Below are 17685 nucleotides of genomic sequence, written 5' to 3' on the forward strand. Positions count from 1 at the left end.
ATGGTGCACTAGTGTTTAACAATAGTTTAACAATAGTTAAACAATGGTGCACTATGGTTAAACCATAGGTTTAGCATGGGTTAACCATGGTAACCATGGTTTAATGGTGGTAAATTGGAACGCACTTACCATGACATTACTGTGGTATTACCATGGTCACTACTGTGGTTCTACAGTACCAAAACCATGGTTAAGAAAAAGTAAAACCGTGGTTAAGGAAGTGTAAAACCATGGTTAGGAAATGGTGAAACTATGGTTAGGAAAAGATGAAACCATGGCAAACTCATGGTTTAACCATAGTGCAATATGGTTTAATTATGGTCAAACCATGGTGCACTAGTGTTAAACCATAGTTTAACCATAGTTAAACAATGGTGCACTATGGTTAAACCATAGGTCTAGCATGGGTTAACCATGGTAACCATGGTTTAAAGGTGGTAAATTGGAACGCACTTACCATGACATTACTGTGGTATTACCATGGTCACTACTGTGTTTCTACCAAGCCAAAACCATGGTTAAGAAAAAGTGAAACCATGGTAAAGGAAGTGTAAAACCATGGTTAGGAAATGGTGAAACTACAGTTAGGAAATGGTGAAACTACAGTTAGGAAAAGATGAAACCATGATAAACTCATGGTTTAACCATAGGGCAATATGGTTTAATTATGGTCAAACCATGGTGCACTAGTGTTAAACCATAGTTTAACCATAGCAGGCTTTCAAGCGGGATAATGTAAAAAAGTAGGAATAAAGTAGGAACAGAATCTCTAAAAAAGTAGGAAAAAGTAGGACATGAGAGGGAAAAAGTAGGACATTTGAACAAAAAAGTAGGAATAAATCAGGACATGTGCAGGCAATTTGGAGTAGTTTTCGTCGAGACTCACCAGAACCCTTGATGTTACATGTAAATCTTAATTTGTACTCACAACCCTGCTGCCTCAGCCTCACTTTTGCTCCTAGGAGAGCCTGAAAAATACAACAAAGGCAGACATTCCTTAGAACAATGTCAGGAAACAAACAGAAATGCATGTTCAATCGTACAGGCAGTATGAATCTTGATCACTTACTTTAATACTTGCATAGAAAACACCGTCATCATTCTGTGATTGACATGAACACCTACCATTGTGACCCTGCATCGCAACACCAACAAAAGTCGCTACACATGGATTTTTAGTTAAGAGAAGATTCTAAAAGAGCAAACTTTAAGCTTAAAAATGATGTATAACTCGATATAACTGGACTCTCCTAACCTATCCTAATACTGGAATGAAGCACACACTCTGGAAAATGTGAACTGAGTAAAGGGGCTCTGAAGTATAGCGTCTATTCAAGCACTTAAATAATCTTTATTAAGCAGTGCTAGCTCTGCAATGAATGGAACAAATAACAGGATGTTAACCAATGGAGCAGCAACAATGAAGAGATTAGCAGATTAAGCTTTGCAAGCTTTATTAACACATTCTGTAGATGATCAATGCCGACTTTCAGAGTAGTAGCATCATCCTTCCTAAAGTTATTGGAGTTGAAAGTTAAGAGTATGGACAGTTTTTTTTAAAAGAAATGAAAAGAGGACTCTATGAGAAACACCTAATCACACTATTCTACCAAAAAAGTGTTCCAGAAAAAGATTGCTAAAAACACAATTTCCTTTTCGTTTTATGATCCCAAACTTTAGTATAATATAGAAGAAGACTTGCTCTTTCAGAAAATATGAAAAACTCAAGATTGGCTGGGTTGGCCCATATTTCAGTCCTAACACAAAATCAGTGTGTAAGACTTATTGTTGGTTTTGTGATGCACGGTCACATAATCTTATCATCCCACAAAATATGTCATAAACATTCCATGATGTGTAAGTTATACACTAATGCCAAAGGTATGTTGTACACTTCCATAATTAAAAGATGACATCTTTTATCTACAGTTATTTGAATGTTTTGAAGTTGTGAAGACGTGCTTCATTTCAAAATGTGAAAATGAGTGGAAATAAGGATATTTGACACAATCAATAAAAAAATATGACACTTTTATCTCCATTCATTTAAAGTTGTGAAGATATGTTTCACTTCAAAGTGTGAAGAAGACTGGAAATAAGGATGTTTGACAAAGCTATTCAAGTAATGCTCAAGACTACTATGCTTTCAAGTTCCAGCTGAATGACCATGAGATAAGCAATAGATTAACTTTCCAAGAGACCTTCAATTTCAAATCCATGTAAGCACGTAACATGTGTTCAAACATTTTAAAATAACAGGAGAATTTAAACTACTTATATGTAGCAGTCAGTATTAGTCTCTGAGAGCATGTGTTATCATAATTTCTGGCAAGACATGCATGAAGAATGGATTGTCTCATGACAGTGAGGCCTTACGAAGTGAAATTATACCTACCAATGCATTAACATCTTTATTTTGCAAATCCTGGCCCACTACAAATCTACACACTCAAATACTGTGAGTTCATGGCACAGTGTGAATTTCCAGAGATATAGATTATCTTGGTACTATCATATGATATAGATGGAAGTATATTAAAGGCAAGCTCAATTTGAAACACTTTAACCAATAGGACACAAAACATCCAAAGAGAGAGAGAAAAAAAAATCAAATACTTTACATTTTAGTATCAATCAGGGAAATGTAGTATTGTCACATGTAGAGTAACAGAAGACTAAATATAACCAAATGACTCCACTTTACAAAAGTGAGGAGCATATATGCACATCTGCTTTTTGTTTCTTATTGTCTGTAGTCTTACTGACTTTATAGGTAGCAAAATGACCATTTTTGATAATTTTCTGTAGATAACGAATATAAATCAGTTTTCATTTCTTTGGCGTTCTGTAGATGATAGATTCCATGTATTCTTGAATGAACTTACATTTGTTAATCTAGAAAGAATGGTTGAAACTTATCATTCCGTACTTTCCAATGACTTCTTACTGTTTGCAATTTCTGCCAAATTCACCGCGGATAATTAATAATTCTTTACATTCAACTTCTTTTCAGATCATCATGACCCTTTTTGTTGAATATACATACAGCTGTTTGATCTTTTTAGGAAGTTTCTCCATTTTGCAATATAATATCATTCCAGGCACTTTTAAGCTCATTCAATATTCTTGAAATCAAATTTCTTCATACAATTTTGAGAATATCGTATCCTTCAGCCTTTGAAATTTTACAAGGTTGAGGTTCTGCTTTTCATTCTCCAGATATTTTGCTGGCTCAGTATTTCAGCTTGTCAATATTATAAACTACTCTTTACAAGATCTGGGGAATAAACAGTGACTGTTATTATCATTTAAGTCCTTCTTTAAGCAAATACACACTAGATGATCTGTATATTTACCATGCAGTTCTCATCCCCCCCCTTAAATAGAGTGTATTTGTGTCCTTTCAATTTTGATATTCTCCATTGTTCTTTTGGTTTTCACCTTCAACTTACAGCTTTGTATGTTGACACAACTGACATGTTACACATCCATCCATTCACTTTTTTCTTCTTTAAGAAATTTCCTTGTCTCACATTTTACCAAGACTCTTTCACATGGTTCAATATTTTGGGTATGTCACTTCAAACGATACATCACACTTTAACCACTTTCATTAAGGGATTTCTGTTCTACCATTTTCTTGCATCTTGTTCAAACTAGCTGGATAATAAAAAGATTTTCAGCCTTAACTAAAATTTGCAAGATCTGTGGAATAAAAAGTTGTCATGGCTTCTAATTTTTCTGCAAGTTGCTTCCACCAAACTTAACAAACTGCTCTTGGCGGTTCGATTTAAAACATTCACACACTTGCTCTTCTTTGTGGAATTAACATTCATTAGCTTTCCTGCTTGTTTGGGTTTTTTTCAGGTATGCTTCAGATGGCTTTTCTCTCTATATATTCCTGTTAGTTCTGTGTCTTCAGGAAGTGGAATTCAACGTCTCATGGTTTCAACTTCGATCAATCTTTAAACGATAGTGAAATATTGTTTTTACCTCCGCCAAGGGAGGAGGTTATGTTTTCGTTACCGTTGGTTTGTTCGTTAGTTAGTTCGTTAGTTAGTTAGTTAGTTTGTCCGTGTGCAAAATAACTCAAAAAGTAGATAACGGATTGGGATGAAACTTGCAGGAAAGGTTGAGAATGACACATGTACCAAACGATTAACTTTTGGTAGTGATCCGAGAATTTTGGGGGAATTTATGAAGGCTTTTTGACATTTTGGCAGGTAGGGTCAATGAACTTGAGAGTTCAGGCTACGTGTATTTGAGGTTTGCCTGCGCGCATTTGAGGTTTGCATGCGCGCACTACAGTGCGTGCTCTAGTTTCTGCTGGGGTGAGGCGTGCCGTACAGCTGAGTGTTTATGACGTAACAAAGGCTTCTATATTGGGAAATCTGGCAACTTTCAGCACACAATGCTATTATATAAATAGTGCATGCTCTATGATGCACTATACTGGATTAGAGAACGACAAATACTAAATTATCCCGAGTGCTGTTTTGTTTCACCGAGGCCGCAGGCCGAGGTGAATAGAACTGCACGAGGGATAATTTAGTATTTGGAGTTCTATAGTCCAGTACTGGTGCATCAATAGAACATGCACTATTTGTTATAGTAAATAGGCCTCTCGATCTAGGCCACCAATGCATGTTGCGTAGGTCTTCTAGAGCTAGAGGTCTAACCGTTATGTACATCTAGATCACTTCTAACGTTAGTAGGCCTACCGTCCTTAGCTTAGGCCTCCTGGTATTAGATATTCTAGCTCTAAGGTTAGATCTATAGATCTAGGTCTAGAATCTAACCGCGCTAGTTCTAGACCACACTCCTACTTCGTTTAGAAAAACGAGGTCTAGATCTAAAATACTCAAGTTTCTTACCTATAGAACAAAATGAGCTCCAAATCCAGATGAACACCAAAAACTTGAACTTGAATGCGCTGAAATTCCAATGAAAACTTGAATGCACAACTGGAACAATGGTCAATCCACTCAATGGAACATATTCACAGTAGCGTTAACACGTTCTCTAGTTAGTCTAGTGTCTTCCATTTGGAATGTTACTTCTGATTGTAGATTACTTTCACTTTACAATTGTGAAAATGAAGGTGCATTTGAGAGCTCACAGATGTAGATATGTTCACTGGAGATGCAGTTGGCTGACTGAGATCCAGCTGAGATGACTGTGGTGGGGAAGGAGGCGCAACATTTGAAGTGGTGCTTGAAGTAGGTCCAGAAGTGACAGTAGACTTATCAGTAACGTTAGATCCAGCAGTAGAACTACCGGCACGCTGTATCTGTAGCTGAACAGGGCCAGAACTAGGAGTAGCGTTAGTCCCACTAGAGCTAGGTCTCGATCTACGCAAGGTTGACTGTAGGCCTACATTCACCTCTTCAGATCTGCTTGTACTGGTGCTTGCGATCGTCAAGCTCATTCTCCTCTTCTGACTCTCCTCTACCCTAGAGTAGTGTTTGATGCTAGACTCCGATTTATGTCCAGAAATGGACATGATGTGCCGAGCTTCAAACCCAGCAGTATCAAGTTTGTTGATAGCTGCTGCACGGAGGCAGTGATTGGTATATACCCTGGAGCACTTGGCTTCACTTGAGATGACTGCCATTTTATTCCCAAGTGTATTCATGCCCACAGCCATATTATCGTACCAAGGGTTACCTGCAGGCCTAGCTGCCTTTGGCCGTTGCCAAAATGCGTCACATTTTTCATTCAGACGAGATTTGTAGTCACAAAACGATGCGACAGGGCAGTCGGACTCGCCCGTTTCGTACATGCGGCCGCATTGACTTTTTTCATCATCATCCGCACCGCCACGATGGTTCTTTGTTGTCATGTCCCGAACAAGGTGAACATACCGCTGATTTGCTGAATCTTTGTCAACGGCAAAATCATCTTTTTTCATCTGACGAAGATTTTCACGACCTCTGTTGCAGAGATGCAGCATGAGATCGAGAAACACCTTATTCTGCAAACCTTTTGGTGTCGTGGGGTCAACTGCAGAACTTTGCCTTATTTTGTCCATGTCCTCTGTGGTGATCGGATCTTTATGCCGAATGACACCTTTCCCCTCTGTCTTCAACATGTGGAGGACCGCGTTAAACATTTCACAAGATGATTGAAAAGCATCATCCTTCGTAATGTCTACTTGACGATGCTTTAGTAAGTAGCGATGAAGTCCGTATCGAATCGTGATCATCGACCGCTTGGCATAGAGCTCCCCGTCGCCTCGACGTACTTCTGCATAAAATGTCCGAAGGAAAGTGTTCAATTCGGGAGAAGAAGAATGCTCGGTCACACGAGAAAAATCTATGTTTTTCTGTTCGCAATATGCCCTCAAAATGCTCAAGGAGTGATTAATAACGTCCTTGGTTCTTCTGGAATCCTTTCCATCGACGATAGACTGTAATTCCACCTCAGAAAGAGATAGAAATCGCTGATCTCGCCCACTCTCTCGAAGAGGTAAACTGGCCATTTTGACCGATAGAAGTTAGAGCTTGATTAACCGGTTAACTACTAACGTTACTACTGGTACGTTAGAGCCGAAAATTTTCCTCCGATCACACATTATCGATCATTAATAATTGTCTGATCGAAATTATCTACCGCTACCTATATAAAATCCCGCAATTTTGCTTTCGCTGTTATCGATAGTCCTGTGAGTAATGTTTTCTTCACGAAATGATATCGATCCCCATACGATAGCAATCGTAAACAATTAACTCATCCCCTATCTATTAACACGGGATTCCCCGTGCAAAAATCAGCGTTATAGTGGCACGGTCGTGCCACTATACCGGAATTTTTGCACAATCACGTGATGCCATCCAGCCAATCACAACGCCAATTTCACTCTACCTATTTACTATAAGTACATATGGATGGAAATCACTGATATCTCTACGGAAGAACAAGATCAGTGGCGAAAATGATTTGTCTGCTTGGCGGAGGTCTGCGCTCTCAGAGTGCTTTTCTAGTTGTGTTTGTTTTCCTTGAAGTTCCTCCATCCTCTGCTTTCTTCCAAGTTCTTCGAGGTAATGTATGTCTTACCTGTGATACAATTTAACCTCTTAAACAATACTTGTAAGATGTAAAAAGCCATCAACTTTTAAGATTGTCCATAAAGAGGTTTCAGCTCTCCTATTAGTCTGTCTTTACCTTTCAAGATGGCTAAGTAATTACTGTTGTTCTCATTCCTTGTTCACAATTTGTGGGATCTGTTAATTACACATTTCTCCCTGTTCATCTGATTTGATGTCAAATTCTACTTTTAAGTGTATGGCAAGCTTACCTGGTAATTTTGAGCGATGATGACAGCTGGTTCAGAACTGCTCCAAGTCCTAGGCTGCAAAATCAGTGGTATCAATCACATGAAGGTCTTCACAGGAGCAAAAGCTGAGGCTGGCAGCAGTCTTGTGGTTGATTGGATTGTGTTGTCCCTCTTTCATGTTGAAGATAGAGGCTCTCCCCATCGGTAAGAATCTGCAACTAGAGTCTACTCATCATTTCTGAATATCAACTATTCAAGTAGCCTTGCACATTTTTTTTTTTGCGGGTTTTTTCACCAAAAAAGTAGGAAAAAGTAGGAAAAAGTAGGATTTTGAGCAGAAAAGTAGGAAAAGTAGGACAAGCAGTGAAAAAGTAGGAAAAAGTAGGAAAAGTAGGAACACTTGAAAGCCTGCCATAGTTAAACAATGGTGCACTATTGTTAAACCATGGTAACCAAGGTTAAACCATAGGTTTAGCATGGGTTAACCATGGTAACCATGGTTTAAAGGTGGTAAATTGGAATGCACTTACCATGACATTACTGTGGTTTTACCATGGTCACTACTGTGTTTCTACCGTGCCCAAGCCATGGTTACGAAAAAGTGAAACCATGGTTAAGGAAGTGTAAAACCATGGTTAGGTAAAGGTGAAAGTTTGGTTAGGAAAAGATGAAAACATGGTTTTACAGCTGCCAAACCACAGAATTACAACCCAAATCACGATACAACCATGATCCATTGTACATAGTACACCCACTATTTAACCACAGTGCAATATTGTAGAAAAATGTATTTTTAACTACAGTTGTATTTCACAAGTACTTTGAGAAACCATGGGGGAAATTGGTGAATAATAAAAATTGGTGAATATAATATTTGATGAATAATGATCAATAAATAGCACAGTAGAGTCTTCACATAAAGTGATGAAATAAAAATATTTTCAGTAAATTACCTGGAGCAGAATAATAATTCTTACAATTCCTATACATATGTATTATGATACAGTACATTTGTAAACATGTATATGAACCTGGACTCTGAAACAGGAGAAAACCAATTCTCTATTATTTTCCTTCTAGCTATAGTCTAAAAAATATGTACAGCTGTATTTAAAAACTGACTTCCATGTGTGTGTTGGTGGATGGGTGCAGATTGTAAGTGTTAATTGATTCACTGTTTAATAAAAGAAGCTATATGTAGCAACAAGTAGGTCGATGCTCTTACCAGCATTGACTTTCACACAGCCAAAGCTCTCCCCAAAACATACATGTATATCGAATACACTATGGCCAAATTGAGGAAACCAAAAAGTCCCAATTTTTATGGCCTAGTCATGTGTATTCCTCTGAACATGCAGAAGTCAAACATTGCCCAATTTGATGCGCTTTTTCAGTCAAAACTGACTGACTAGAGTTGACTGTACTGTCATTAGCATTTAAAGGCACATAGACCCGGTGGTTTGCTTGCGTACACGGCGCACGGCACAAGCTTCCTTGAGAGACCTATGCTATCGACTCCTCTTTATCGTTAGCGTACACGGCGCACGGCACAAGCTTCCTTGAGAGACCTATGCTATCGACTCCTCTTTATCGTTAGCGCTTACGCTTTGACCCATTTCCATGAGTCCGAAGAAGTCCAATCCACTGCTGATGATGACAGCTTTAATATTTTTTTCTCTGAAGTCAAACAAAGAAGCATGCACCCTGGCATTCAAATTCTACGGACTGTCTGACACGCAGAGAAGACAATGAAGGCAACATTACCTAGCAACACCTACGCGCTTTACTGTTGACGACAGCTCAATTTCGGCAGTCTTTGTATCAATGCTAATGGTGATCGGCACTCTCATCCAAAAGCGCTGCAGCAACTACCGGGTCTAGGCACCTTTAAAATAAGAAAGTACACAAGGGTAGAAACAGTCAATTATGATTATACATTCAAAAGTTATTTTTCAGCAGCTGGGTGTGAGAAGTCAAAGTATCATACAAATATCACATTATTTCCAGTTGCAAAACTGTAGGTTTATGTAAACAAATCAATGAAGAAAATGTACTCTTACTGAACCTCAGTCAACAAATAACACATAAGAATGCACATTTGCTCACTTTGCTGTTACGATTGAAAAGTAGCTTTTTATTGCTTCATGAGCAGCATCTTGACTGTACGTAGGTATGGCTTATTGCCAGTCACATGATTTAAAACTATAACAATATCACCTGCAAAGAATTAGTTGGATAATTAAATACAGTGTACATACATTAGTGCATGTTTGATGTACATGATCATTTGTAGCTTTGTATAGATAATGCAAATTTGGACTTAAGTGACACCAGGAGCACTGGACAACAGAACAAAACAGCATCAAAAAAAAAAAAAAATATCTAGCAACCAACAGTCCTGACATGAGAGCATACATGCACACTTCACATGCTTTGAAAACTGTCCTTGTACTTCTACTGTCCAAGAATATCCAGCAGTAAGCTTTGGTGCAACTTCTGGATGAGGCTTCGCAGGAACTAGGTCTTGATATAGCTTGGTTAGTGTGCCCTTTGTCGTTGTGGGGCCTTGAGATGTCCTTCTTTTGCAACCGTGAGCCGTGAGAATTTTCTTGGGGAAGATCACTCCTGCAACGAACTGAGAATTTATTCATTACGCTATTATTTTTTTTAAATAATAATAACATGTAGTACGTGTTAAACTCTACTTCAAATACTCAACACACAAAATTCTTGCACAGAATAGCTACCTTGCAAAAAACATAAGAAGAATGGGATTAGATTGATGTGGTACACCTAGCCATCATTTCATCACTCTAATGTGCTGGAGAGATACTGTTTAAAATACAGTGTACTTTTACAATCATTTTAACCCCTAAGTGCCACATACAGGTGAAGCCATTACGTTCAACATTCCATATCATGTATTGTGCACAAATTGCCTAGAGTAATTTGATGTTTTTCAAAAATTGATCACATTCTATTTTAAGCAGGTTGCCAATATTTTAGGATGCTGCATAGCATGCTGCTGGTATTTGAGGATGTTGCACAAGAATGTGGGTATGCTGCAGTGTAATGCTCAAATTCCTCATGAACCACACTAATAATGGGTTGAAAAAAAGAAAGAAACAAATAAAGAAAGACAGAGGAGTATCTTACCCTTGATGACATGGAAAAGCGGGAGAAAGTATGACATCAGTAGATGGACTTCTCTGCACCAGAATTCAGCCAGGAGGATGCCATACACGTATCAGCACTGCATGTACTTGTACCCATGAAAGGAGCTAGCTAGGGGACAGCCTGATCGATGGTCATGGGTGGACTTCAAGTCTTCTATGGAGAAACCTTCTCGTGTCAGCCACTGGCACAATCAATCATTGATTCTGATGAGGAAAAAAAAAATAACACAACATAACGATAATAGTGATGATAGAGAGAAGTGAAATAAGGTTAGGCAGAAAAATCACACAGGAAAATGACGTAACATACAAAATACAGCATTGGATGATTTAAAGTTTGGTGCTTGTGCTAGCTCCCAAATGACTGCTGGAATAAAAGACTCCCAAATATTCTACAATGTCGCATAGCATGCTGCTGGTTTTTGAGGATGTTGCACAAGAATTTGGGTATGTTACAGCGATATGCTCAAATTTCTAATGAACCATACTGGGTTGAAATAAAGAAACAAAGAAAAAGGAATACCTTCTCCTTGATGACATGGTCAAACGGGAAAAAACATGACATCAGATGATCCACTTCTTTGCACCAGAATTCAGCCAGGAGGATGCCATGTACACATATTGATGTAAATCAGCGCTGCATGTGCATCATGTACTTGTACCCATGAAAGGAGCAAGCTAGTGGACAGCACGATCAATGGTCATGGATGGACCTCAAGTCTTCTATGGACTGCAAGTCTTCTATGGGAACACCTTCTCACATCAGCCACCTGCACAGTCAATCTTTGATTCTGATGAGGAAAAAAAAAAACACATGACATAACAATAATACACCTATTAATGATTGAGAGAAGAAAAATAAGGTTAGCCAGAAAAATCACACAACAATCCATTAGGTGAATGATATACTGGTATAACATACAAATTACAAAATACAGCATCCTTTGCCATTGGGGGATTTCAAGATCAGTGCTAGTGCTAGCTCCCAAATGACTGACTTAAACTGAGCTCCAACACCGACGGTCGGATTAACTAAGCGATACTGATCAAAGTTATTGATCCCCAGCAATAGGTGTTGGAATCGCAGCATCACGAGGTCCGCGAGAATCGCACGACGAAAAGTGATGGCGCATGATTACACTCGAATATTAAAAGATGCAGGACTGCTTAGTTTTTAGACACAAAGTGAGGAAGACAGACTAAAATGCCCCAAATTTCAACCATTCTTCAAAACACAACTTAATATTTAATTTTATGCTTCCAGGCTCAGATTTATGAAGCCACATGCTTGTGTAGGGCCTACATTTTGTGGCGTGGGTGACCATTGCATTAGCATAAAATGTACATGCTACAGGCCTAACTCTTACACTACGAAATAGCGGAGCTAGGTTCAGTAGACGACATTCTTTGATTTCAACACCAAGCCCAGCACTTGACCGAAAGATTGGTCTGTATCTTGTCGACAGGGATATGTTCCACAGAGCAGAGACTGCATCTGGCTTTACGGATCCCCTCCTATAGACATAGTCCGGAGGTAGAGAGCCATAAGTAACGTAAAAAAAAAAATAAAAGACTCCTCCTCCGGACAGACGAATCTTTCACAAGTTTGCCCAGCACCAGCAACCAGAAATTTATGACATATTCTTGAGGTCATCCTACCAGCACCTACGGACTTCAAGTTCACTTCAGTTTTATCGCCAGTGCCAGTGGCTGCCAGTGCTTAAGTTAGTGCTGAGACACAATCAAAAAGCTAAGAGGGCGTACTCTCGCTACTTCGCACGCAAACGGGTGTAGTACGGCATGGAGCGGGAGCCCAACCGAGCCCAATGGCAGCCAATTTAGTAATAATACCGCAAGCTTCTTAAACACGTGAGCCTATGGAGCAAACCCTACCTTCCTTTCATTTTCTTCATTTTAAAAGGAAGCACACAGCGGTAGAATTGCATTTCAGACCTCAAAATATCACAAAAAATATATTTTCTGTCGATATGTAAAAAAAAAAAAAAAATGAAGTAATGTAAAAGCCTTTACTTTTTTATCTATAGTCCCTCAGCAAGTTTGTGTTTGAGCTGACAAACGCCACCTATCTCTTTCTCTCTCCCTCCCGAAACATATAGTTTGGTCTACCTACTTCAGCTCAAACTTTGTGGGCCTGCAGATTGCGATTGGAAAGTAAATGACATTTTTTTTTTTCAAATACATTTCATAGTTAGAGAGGAATGATACTTCTTTACGACAAAACAAGATTCTAAGTACATACATCCGTACATATCTTCCCCTGTATGCCCCCTAAAAAGGGGAAAAATGAAAGGGAGACAGAAATACGAGGACCCAGTGATACGGCACTGATATCATGATCGCGTAATATACAGTACGCCCTCTAATCAATCTATCGGTCTGTTGCTTTCAATGGCGGAATGGCGTCCGTATTTCGCCCATGAGCGTACTAGTTCGCAGGAGTAAGCCCTTGTGTCTTAGCGTAGCTTCTACTGATACTCTTGATTCACTGGAGCAGTTATGCACTTGTCAATGTAATGACTCACCCCACTACCCCCGGACATGGGTGCGTCATTTCCTCGTTTGGTCCGTCAAATTTGTGACCCAGGTGTTCGTCATTTTACCAGCTTTGTCCGTCAAATTTTTGACCGAGGGGTGCGTCAAAATCCCATCATTGTCGGTCAAAATTTTGACCGAGGGGTGCGTCATGGTACGTCACTTGGCTATGGAAAATAACACGCATTATTTTGAACCGAGGGGTGCGTCATGGTACGTTACTTGGCTATGGAAAACTGCACGCATTTTTGCACGCTACCGCACCGGATACACGTACCGCGAGTGAAATTACAGTGAGCGCTTTCCCGCGGCAAGTGAAAATCAAAGTCGGGAAGCGTTTTGGAATAAGAGGAAAAATGCTTGCCAGAATCTGGCAAGCAAAGAATTTAAAAGCCACCCTTTCTCCTTACATTTTCCCTCCAACAAACCCATGAAATCATGCATACTCAATCTCAAACCAGGGACTGTTCAGCGATGTAACAACTTAGTTCAATCTTTCCTGTCGAAACGGCAGCAGAAGAACTGCCTGCCGCATGCTATTTTCTGCTCGCGGGATAGCCCGACCAGCTGGCCAGACGCGCGCGCGACGCTGTTAGCTGTGCGAATCTCTACGTACCGCGACTAGGCTGTAGTTACGCAGTACTCGAGCGGGAATATGAATGCCGTGGCGTGGTGTGTACCTACCTGCGCTGCAGCAGTATGCATCCACCGCACTAGCAATGGCCGCGCACACACAGCGCATTCTGCACACATGTGATTGGGTGTGATTGTCATGTATGGATTGCATGCACAGAATACATACAACTACTGTTCGGAATATCGTAGCAGCAGCGTGATGTACGGTGAATGACAATACGGTGCTTACATGGTAAGGGAAACTTGCCGAAACTTTTACAAATTATGTGTACGAACCAAAAGAAAATGAAATTGCTTGAATAAAACGTATGCAAAAATCGTTTCAGTATTTACGGGGGTGCGTCAAATGTACCGAGGATGTCCGTCACAAAAGTGACCGAGGTGTGCGTCACTTTCAACGTGTTGTCCGTCAAAAAAAGTGACTGTGGTGTTCGTCACTTGCAGCGTTATGTCCGTCAAAAAAGTGACTGTGGTGTCCGTCAAAAACCCCGTGTGGTCAGTCAAAAAATGACCATGACGCACCCATGTCCGGGGGTAGTGGGGTGCGTCATTACATTGACAAGTGCATTATACCACTAGAAGTCCTAACAGAGTTAGCAGAAAATAGTGTTGTTGATGTAGCTTGCACCTTGCTTCTTATTCCTGTATTTTCGTTATTTATGGGTCAAATTTTTTCGTTCGAAATTCAAAACGGATGACTATAGAATTTCTCAATTGAATATAAAATCTAAAACTTGAGAAAGAATAGAGAAAATTGAGTGCACTTTGAATGGTCTGCCACAGGCAGATATCCTTATCATGCTCTTACGTAATATGACAGCTGTTGCAGTCATTAAACCCTGGCTTGGCCCCAACCATACTAGATCTACACTGTCTACAGCGACTGGGTTGTGTATAGAATCTAGTTACCGTAGATAACTTGTAGAATTTACGTGACACAGTAACACTAACAGTTCAGTACATATACAGTAGCTGAGTTAGAACAACTCATTACAAACTCTTGAGCTCTCATGTCATACTCTCACACTCTTAGTGACTCAGTCACACTCTCAGATACAGAACAGTCTAACTGGACTGGTTATCCCCACTTGATACGATCATGCGAAATTTGCACAGCAGGGGCAGGGCCGCTGCCGGCCCCGGGTCGGTCGGGACAATGCAATGCAAATCTCGCTGGTAATTATTTTAGCTAAGATTAGGTCTAGAGCTCCTACATAATGTATTAAAAGTTACGTTGACCAACCTTCCGCGAAGAATCCCAAAGGAGAAGTTCCTCTTTTTCTTAGGGGCCGTTTGCTAGCCATTTCTCAAAATAAATGGTTCGTACCTCGAGATGTTTGACTCCGGTCAGAGATCATCACGAAAGATCAAGAGCGTTTGAAATGAACAGCGAATCGTAACCGTGTGTGTGGTTTTTGAGCGCGGTCGCGGACTAAAGGGCCGTTCACACTGGAGCGGTTTTGCGGCAGCGGCAGCGGCAGCGGCGTGCCGCAAAAATCCCTCGCGTCTTGTTCATGTACAACCGTTCACACTGGAGCGGTAGCGGTGACTTTTCAGAGCGGCAACCGCAAGCGGTTTTCTCGAATCGCTCCGCAGAGCGATTTTTCTAGTCTGCCGCTGCGGCGAGGTTGCTATTGACCAATTATAATAGAGTATAGTTCGTGACGTTATTATGTGGGTGGGGTCATAAACTTTAACTTGAAAAAGAGTCTCGCGAAGGTACAACACGTCGATCGAAGAGCGGAACGAAGACGTCCAGAAAAGACAACTTTTGTACAATAAACTCAATTATGTTCACAAAAACTCTCCTGAAGAAAATATCGAATTGGAGACCATTGGTGATGAAATCGGGCTAAATGGTAAGTTGCTCGTTTGGTTTTCTCAAGGTTTTGCCATTTGTTTCGACCCTTGACAGCGGTCACTCTCTTGCAGAGGCTACATTGCAGATTGTAACTTTCCACGTATTTTGCCATAGACGCAGACTCGCCAGCGAAAGATCAATATCACAGTCCCATATACGCCTATCTATGTCTGATATAGTATTCTGCCAACGTGGTACTGAAGCCTTTGAAGTCTAGAGTAGATCTAGAACTACTAGGTCCAGCAGTAGGAGCACTCCTACTGTCCGACTAGTCCCACACCTACTATTAATGACCAGTAATGTATGGGGTCCATAGAATTCTAGATGGGAAGGGCTTCTCATATGATCAATGGACCACAATATGGTCGATTGTATACCGGTAGGCAGGCGGAAGGGCCTCATTTAAAAAAACCAAAAAAAGAAAGAAAGAAAGAAAGAAAGGCTGGTCAACTGGTTACGTAGGCGTATACAACCTATTTATTACATGCTTCTTAGTAGACTAGACACTCTAACGTTAGATATGTTTGATATCATAGAGTATTTTTGAATTATTCTAATGAAATTAAAATAATGTAGGCCCTGCCTAGGGAAAATTTTGGAATTAAAGTATTAATTCATAAGTAAAAATTTGGCATAAATTAATACGGGGAAAAAATGATCAATGATAAACGGCAAATAAATTCAAATAAAAACAACAACTGAAACACCTAGCCTGTAGGCTTGATACTCTGATAGTACTGTTAACGTTAGACATATCTAGTTCTAGACCTAAACACACGTTAGGCCCTAAAAGTTATGATCTGGGTATTAACTGATCTGCCTCTTCTAATCTATACAGGCCTAGATCTAGGTCACGTACTATGTAGGTGTTTTTGTACTGCCATACCGCCACCGCACTGGTATAAATGCATACACATAACCACAACTTTGTCCATTGGCATTGCATTGGCATGACAAAGACGATCTACTTGAATTTACTCGCGTTCAGTCTCGCATCATCAGACAGGCAGTGAAGTAGGACTGATTTGTCTTGTTAGAAAGTGAATCAAATCCTCTCAGGCTGAGTCTGACCAAGTTAAGGGTAATGTTTTTAAATATCACTTTAACTGTAACTATACTGTAGCTGGTGAGTATGTGCATTATCTTGTATTGCCTTTCCAAAGATGCCCACATTTCTCACAATCAATAGACTTGGATGGTTTCTTCAATGTATGGTAATGGTACCAGCTATCGGCAGGGTACATCGACACCCTGCGTATCATGGCTGTTTGCGTATAGAACAAAAAGGTACGTGTGGGATTAAGTGCCATACTCTATGAAAACAGTTACAAAGAAACGAAAATCAAGCCAACAAAACAAACTGAACACGTTTCAATTACACATCCACTCAGTAACAACGCATGACTGTGAAATTCACATGTATTACCTATGGAGGGAAGGGGTGCAGATCGTGAGGTACCCTTTTTCAGCCACGCAAAGAAAATGCATCGCACGCACTAAAATTGCATAATATTTATTTTACAACGGAGATTCAGATCAACAGAACGGTCACAAGATTTGAAACTGCAGTATTTACAGCTTATTTGAGGAAAAACTTAGGCGAATTTGTTTATACTTTTGGAATAAACTGCTCTGCAAATTCATAGGGTGCCGATAGGTGGTACCCTCATTCATACAATTTAAATGCCAGTGATGCAGTGGTTAGTTAATTGCTGACCCTTGACATATTGTATCAAGGGTTGAAGCAGCCACTACTTCTTCTGGGAGGCTGTGCCAGTCCTTTGTGTTCCTCGGTAGGAAAGATGACCCTCTGTATTGTGTTCTGCAGGTAATTCAGTGCGTTAATTCATGTTGGTAGCAATACCAAATGTATATTTTCATGAATAGTTTCATTGATAAAATCACTTGGCATTTTAGTAGCACTTACACTGTACTGCAAAATGAGCAATTTAAGAGCAAAAATCAGATATCAAAATTTCAGGCAATCAATTCCTGCATGTGGTGTTGGTTATGGGGGTGAAGGGCTAAGGTGCTTTTTAAAAGAGACCTGTTTATATTACATTTTCTTTGTGCTGAGTAAAAAGTTCCCCCTATTCATGTAAGGAAATAACGTTATAATGCTTTGTATAACACATCATTTGTATACACCTCACTTGTATGAATATCATTTACCCTCGGGTAAA

General features: G+C 39.9%; 1 protein-coding gene and 1 long non-coding RNA gene across 2 annotated transcripts; both read right to left on the reverse strand.

Annotated features, from left to right (window-relative positions):
• Positions 1–5053: 5053 nt before the first annotated feature.
• LOC139738845 (zinc finger MYM-type protein 2-like) lies at positions 5054–6481 on the reverse strand. Its single transcript, XM_071649480.1, has 3 exons — positions 5404–6481; positions 5335–5351; positions 5054–5284 (listed from the first exon to the last, which is right to left on the reverse strand). Exons 1-3 carry the CDS (start codon positions 6479–6481, stop codon positions 5054–5056), a joined length of 1326 nt encoding a protein of 441 aa, XP_071505581.1.
• Positions 6482–9812: 3331 nt separating this feature from the next.
• On the reverse strand, positions 9813–11077 carry LOC139738872 (uncharacterized). Its single transcript, XR_011711468.1, has 3 exons — positions 10976–11077; positions 10433–10656; positions 9813–9911 (listed from the first exon to the last, which is right to left on the reverse strand). It is a non-coding gene; the product is annotated as an uncharacterized lncRNA (long non-coding RNA).
• Between the last annotated feature and the right edge of the window lie 6608 nt (positions 11078–17685).

The sequence above is a fragment of the Diadema antillarum genome, unplaced genomic scaffold (assembly GCF_040938485.1).
Source record: "Diadema antillarum isolate AM-2024a unplaced genomic scaffold, OU_Dant_1.0 seq00000770_RagTag, whole genome shotgun sequence".
NCBI classification, from domain to species: Eukaryota; Metazoa; Echinodermata; class Echinoidea; order Diadematoida; family Diadematidae; genus Diadema; species Diadema antillarum.

Coding starts and splice junctions, on each gene's coding strand:
- LOC139738845 (XM_071649480.1), bottom strand. CDS start 6,481: ATGGCCAGTTTACCTCTTCGAGAGAGTGGGCGAGATCAGCGATTTCTA.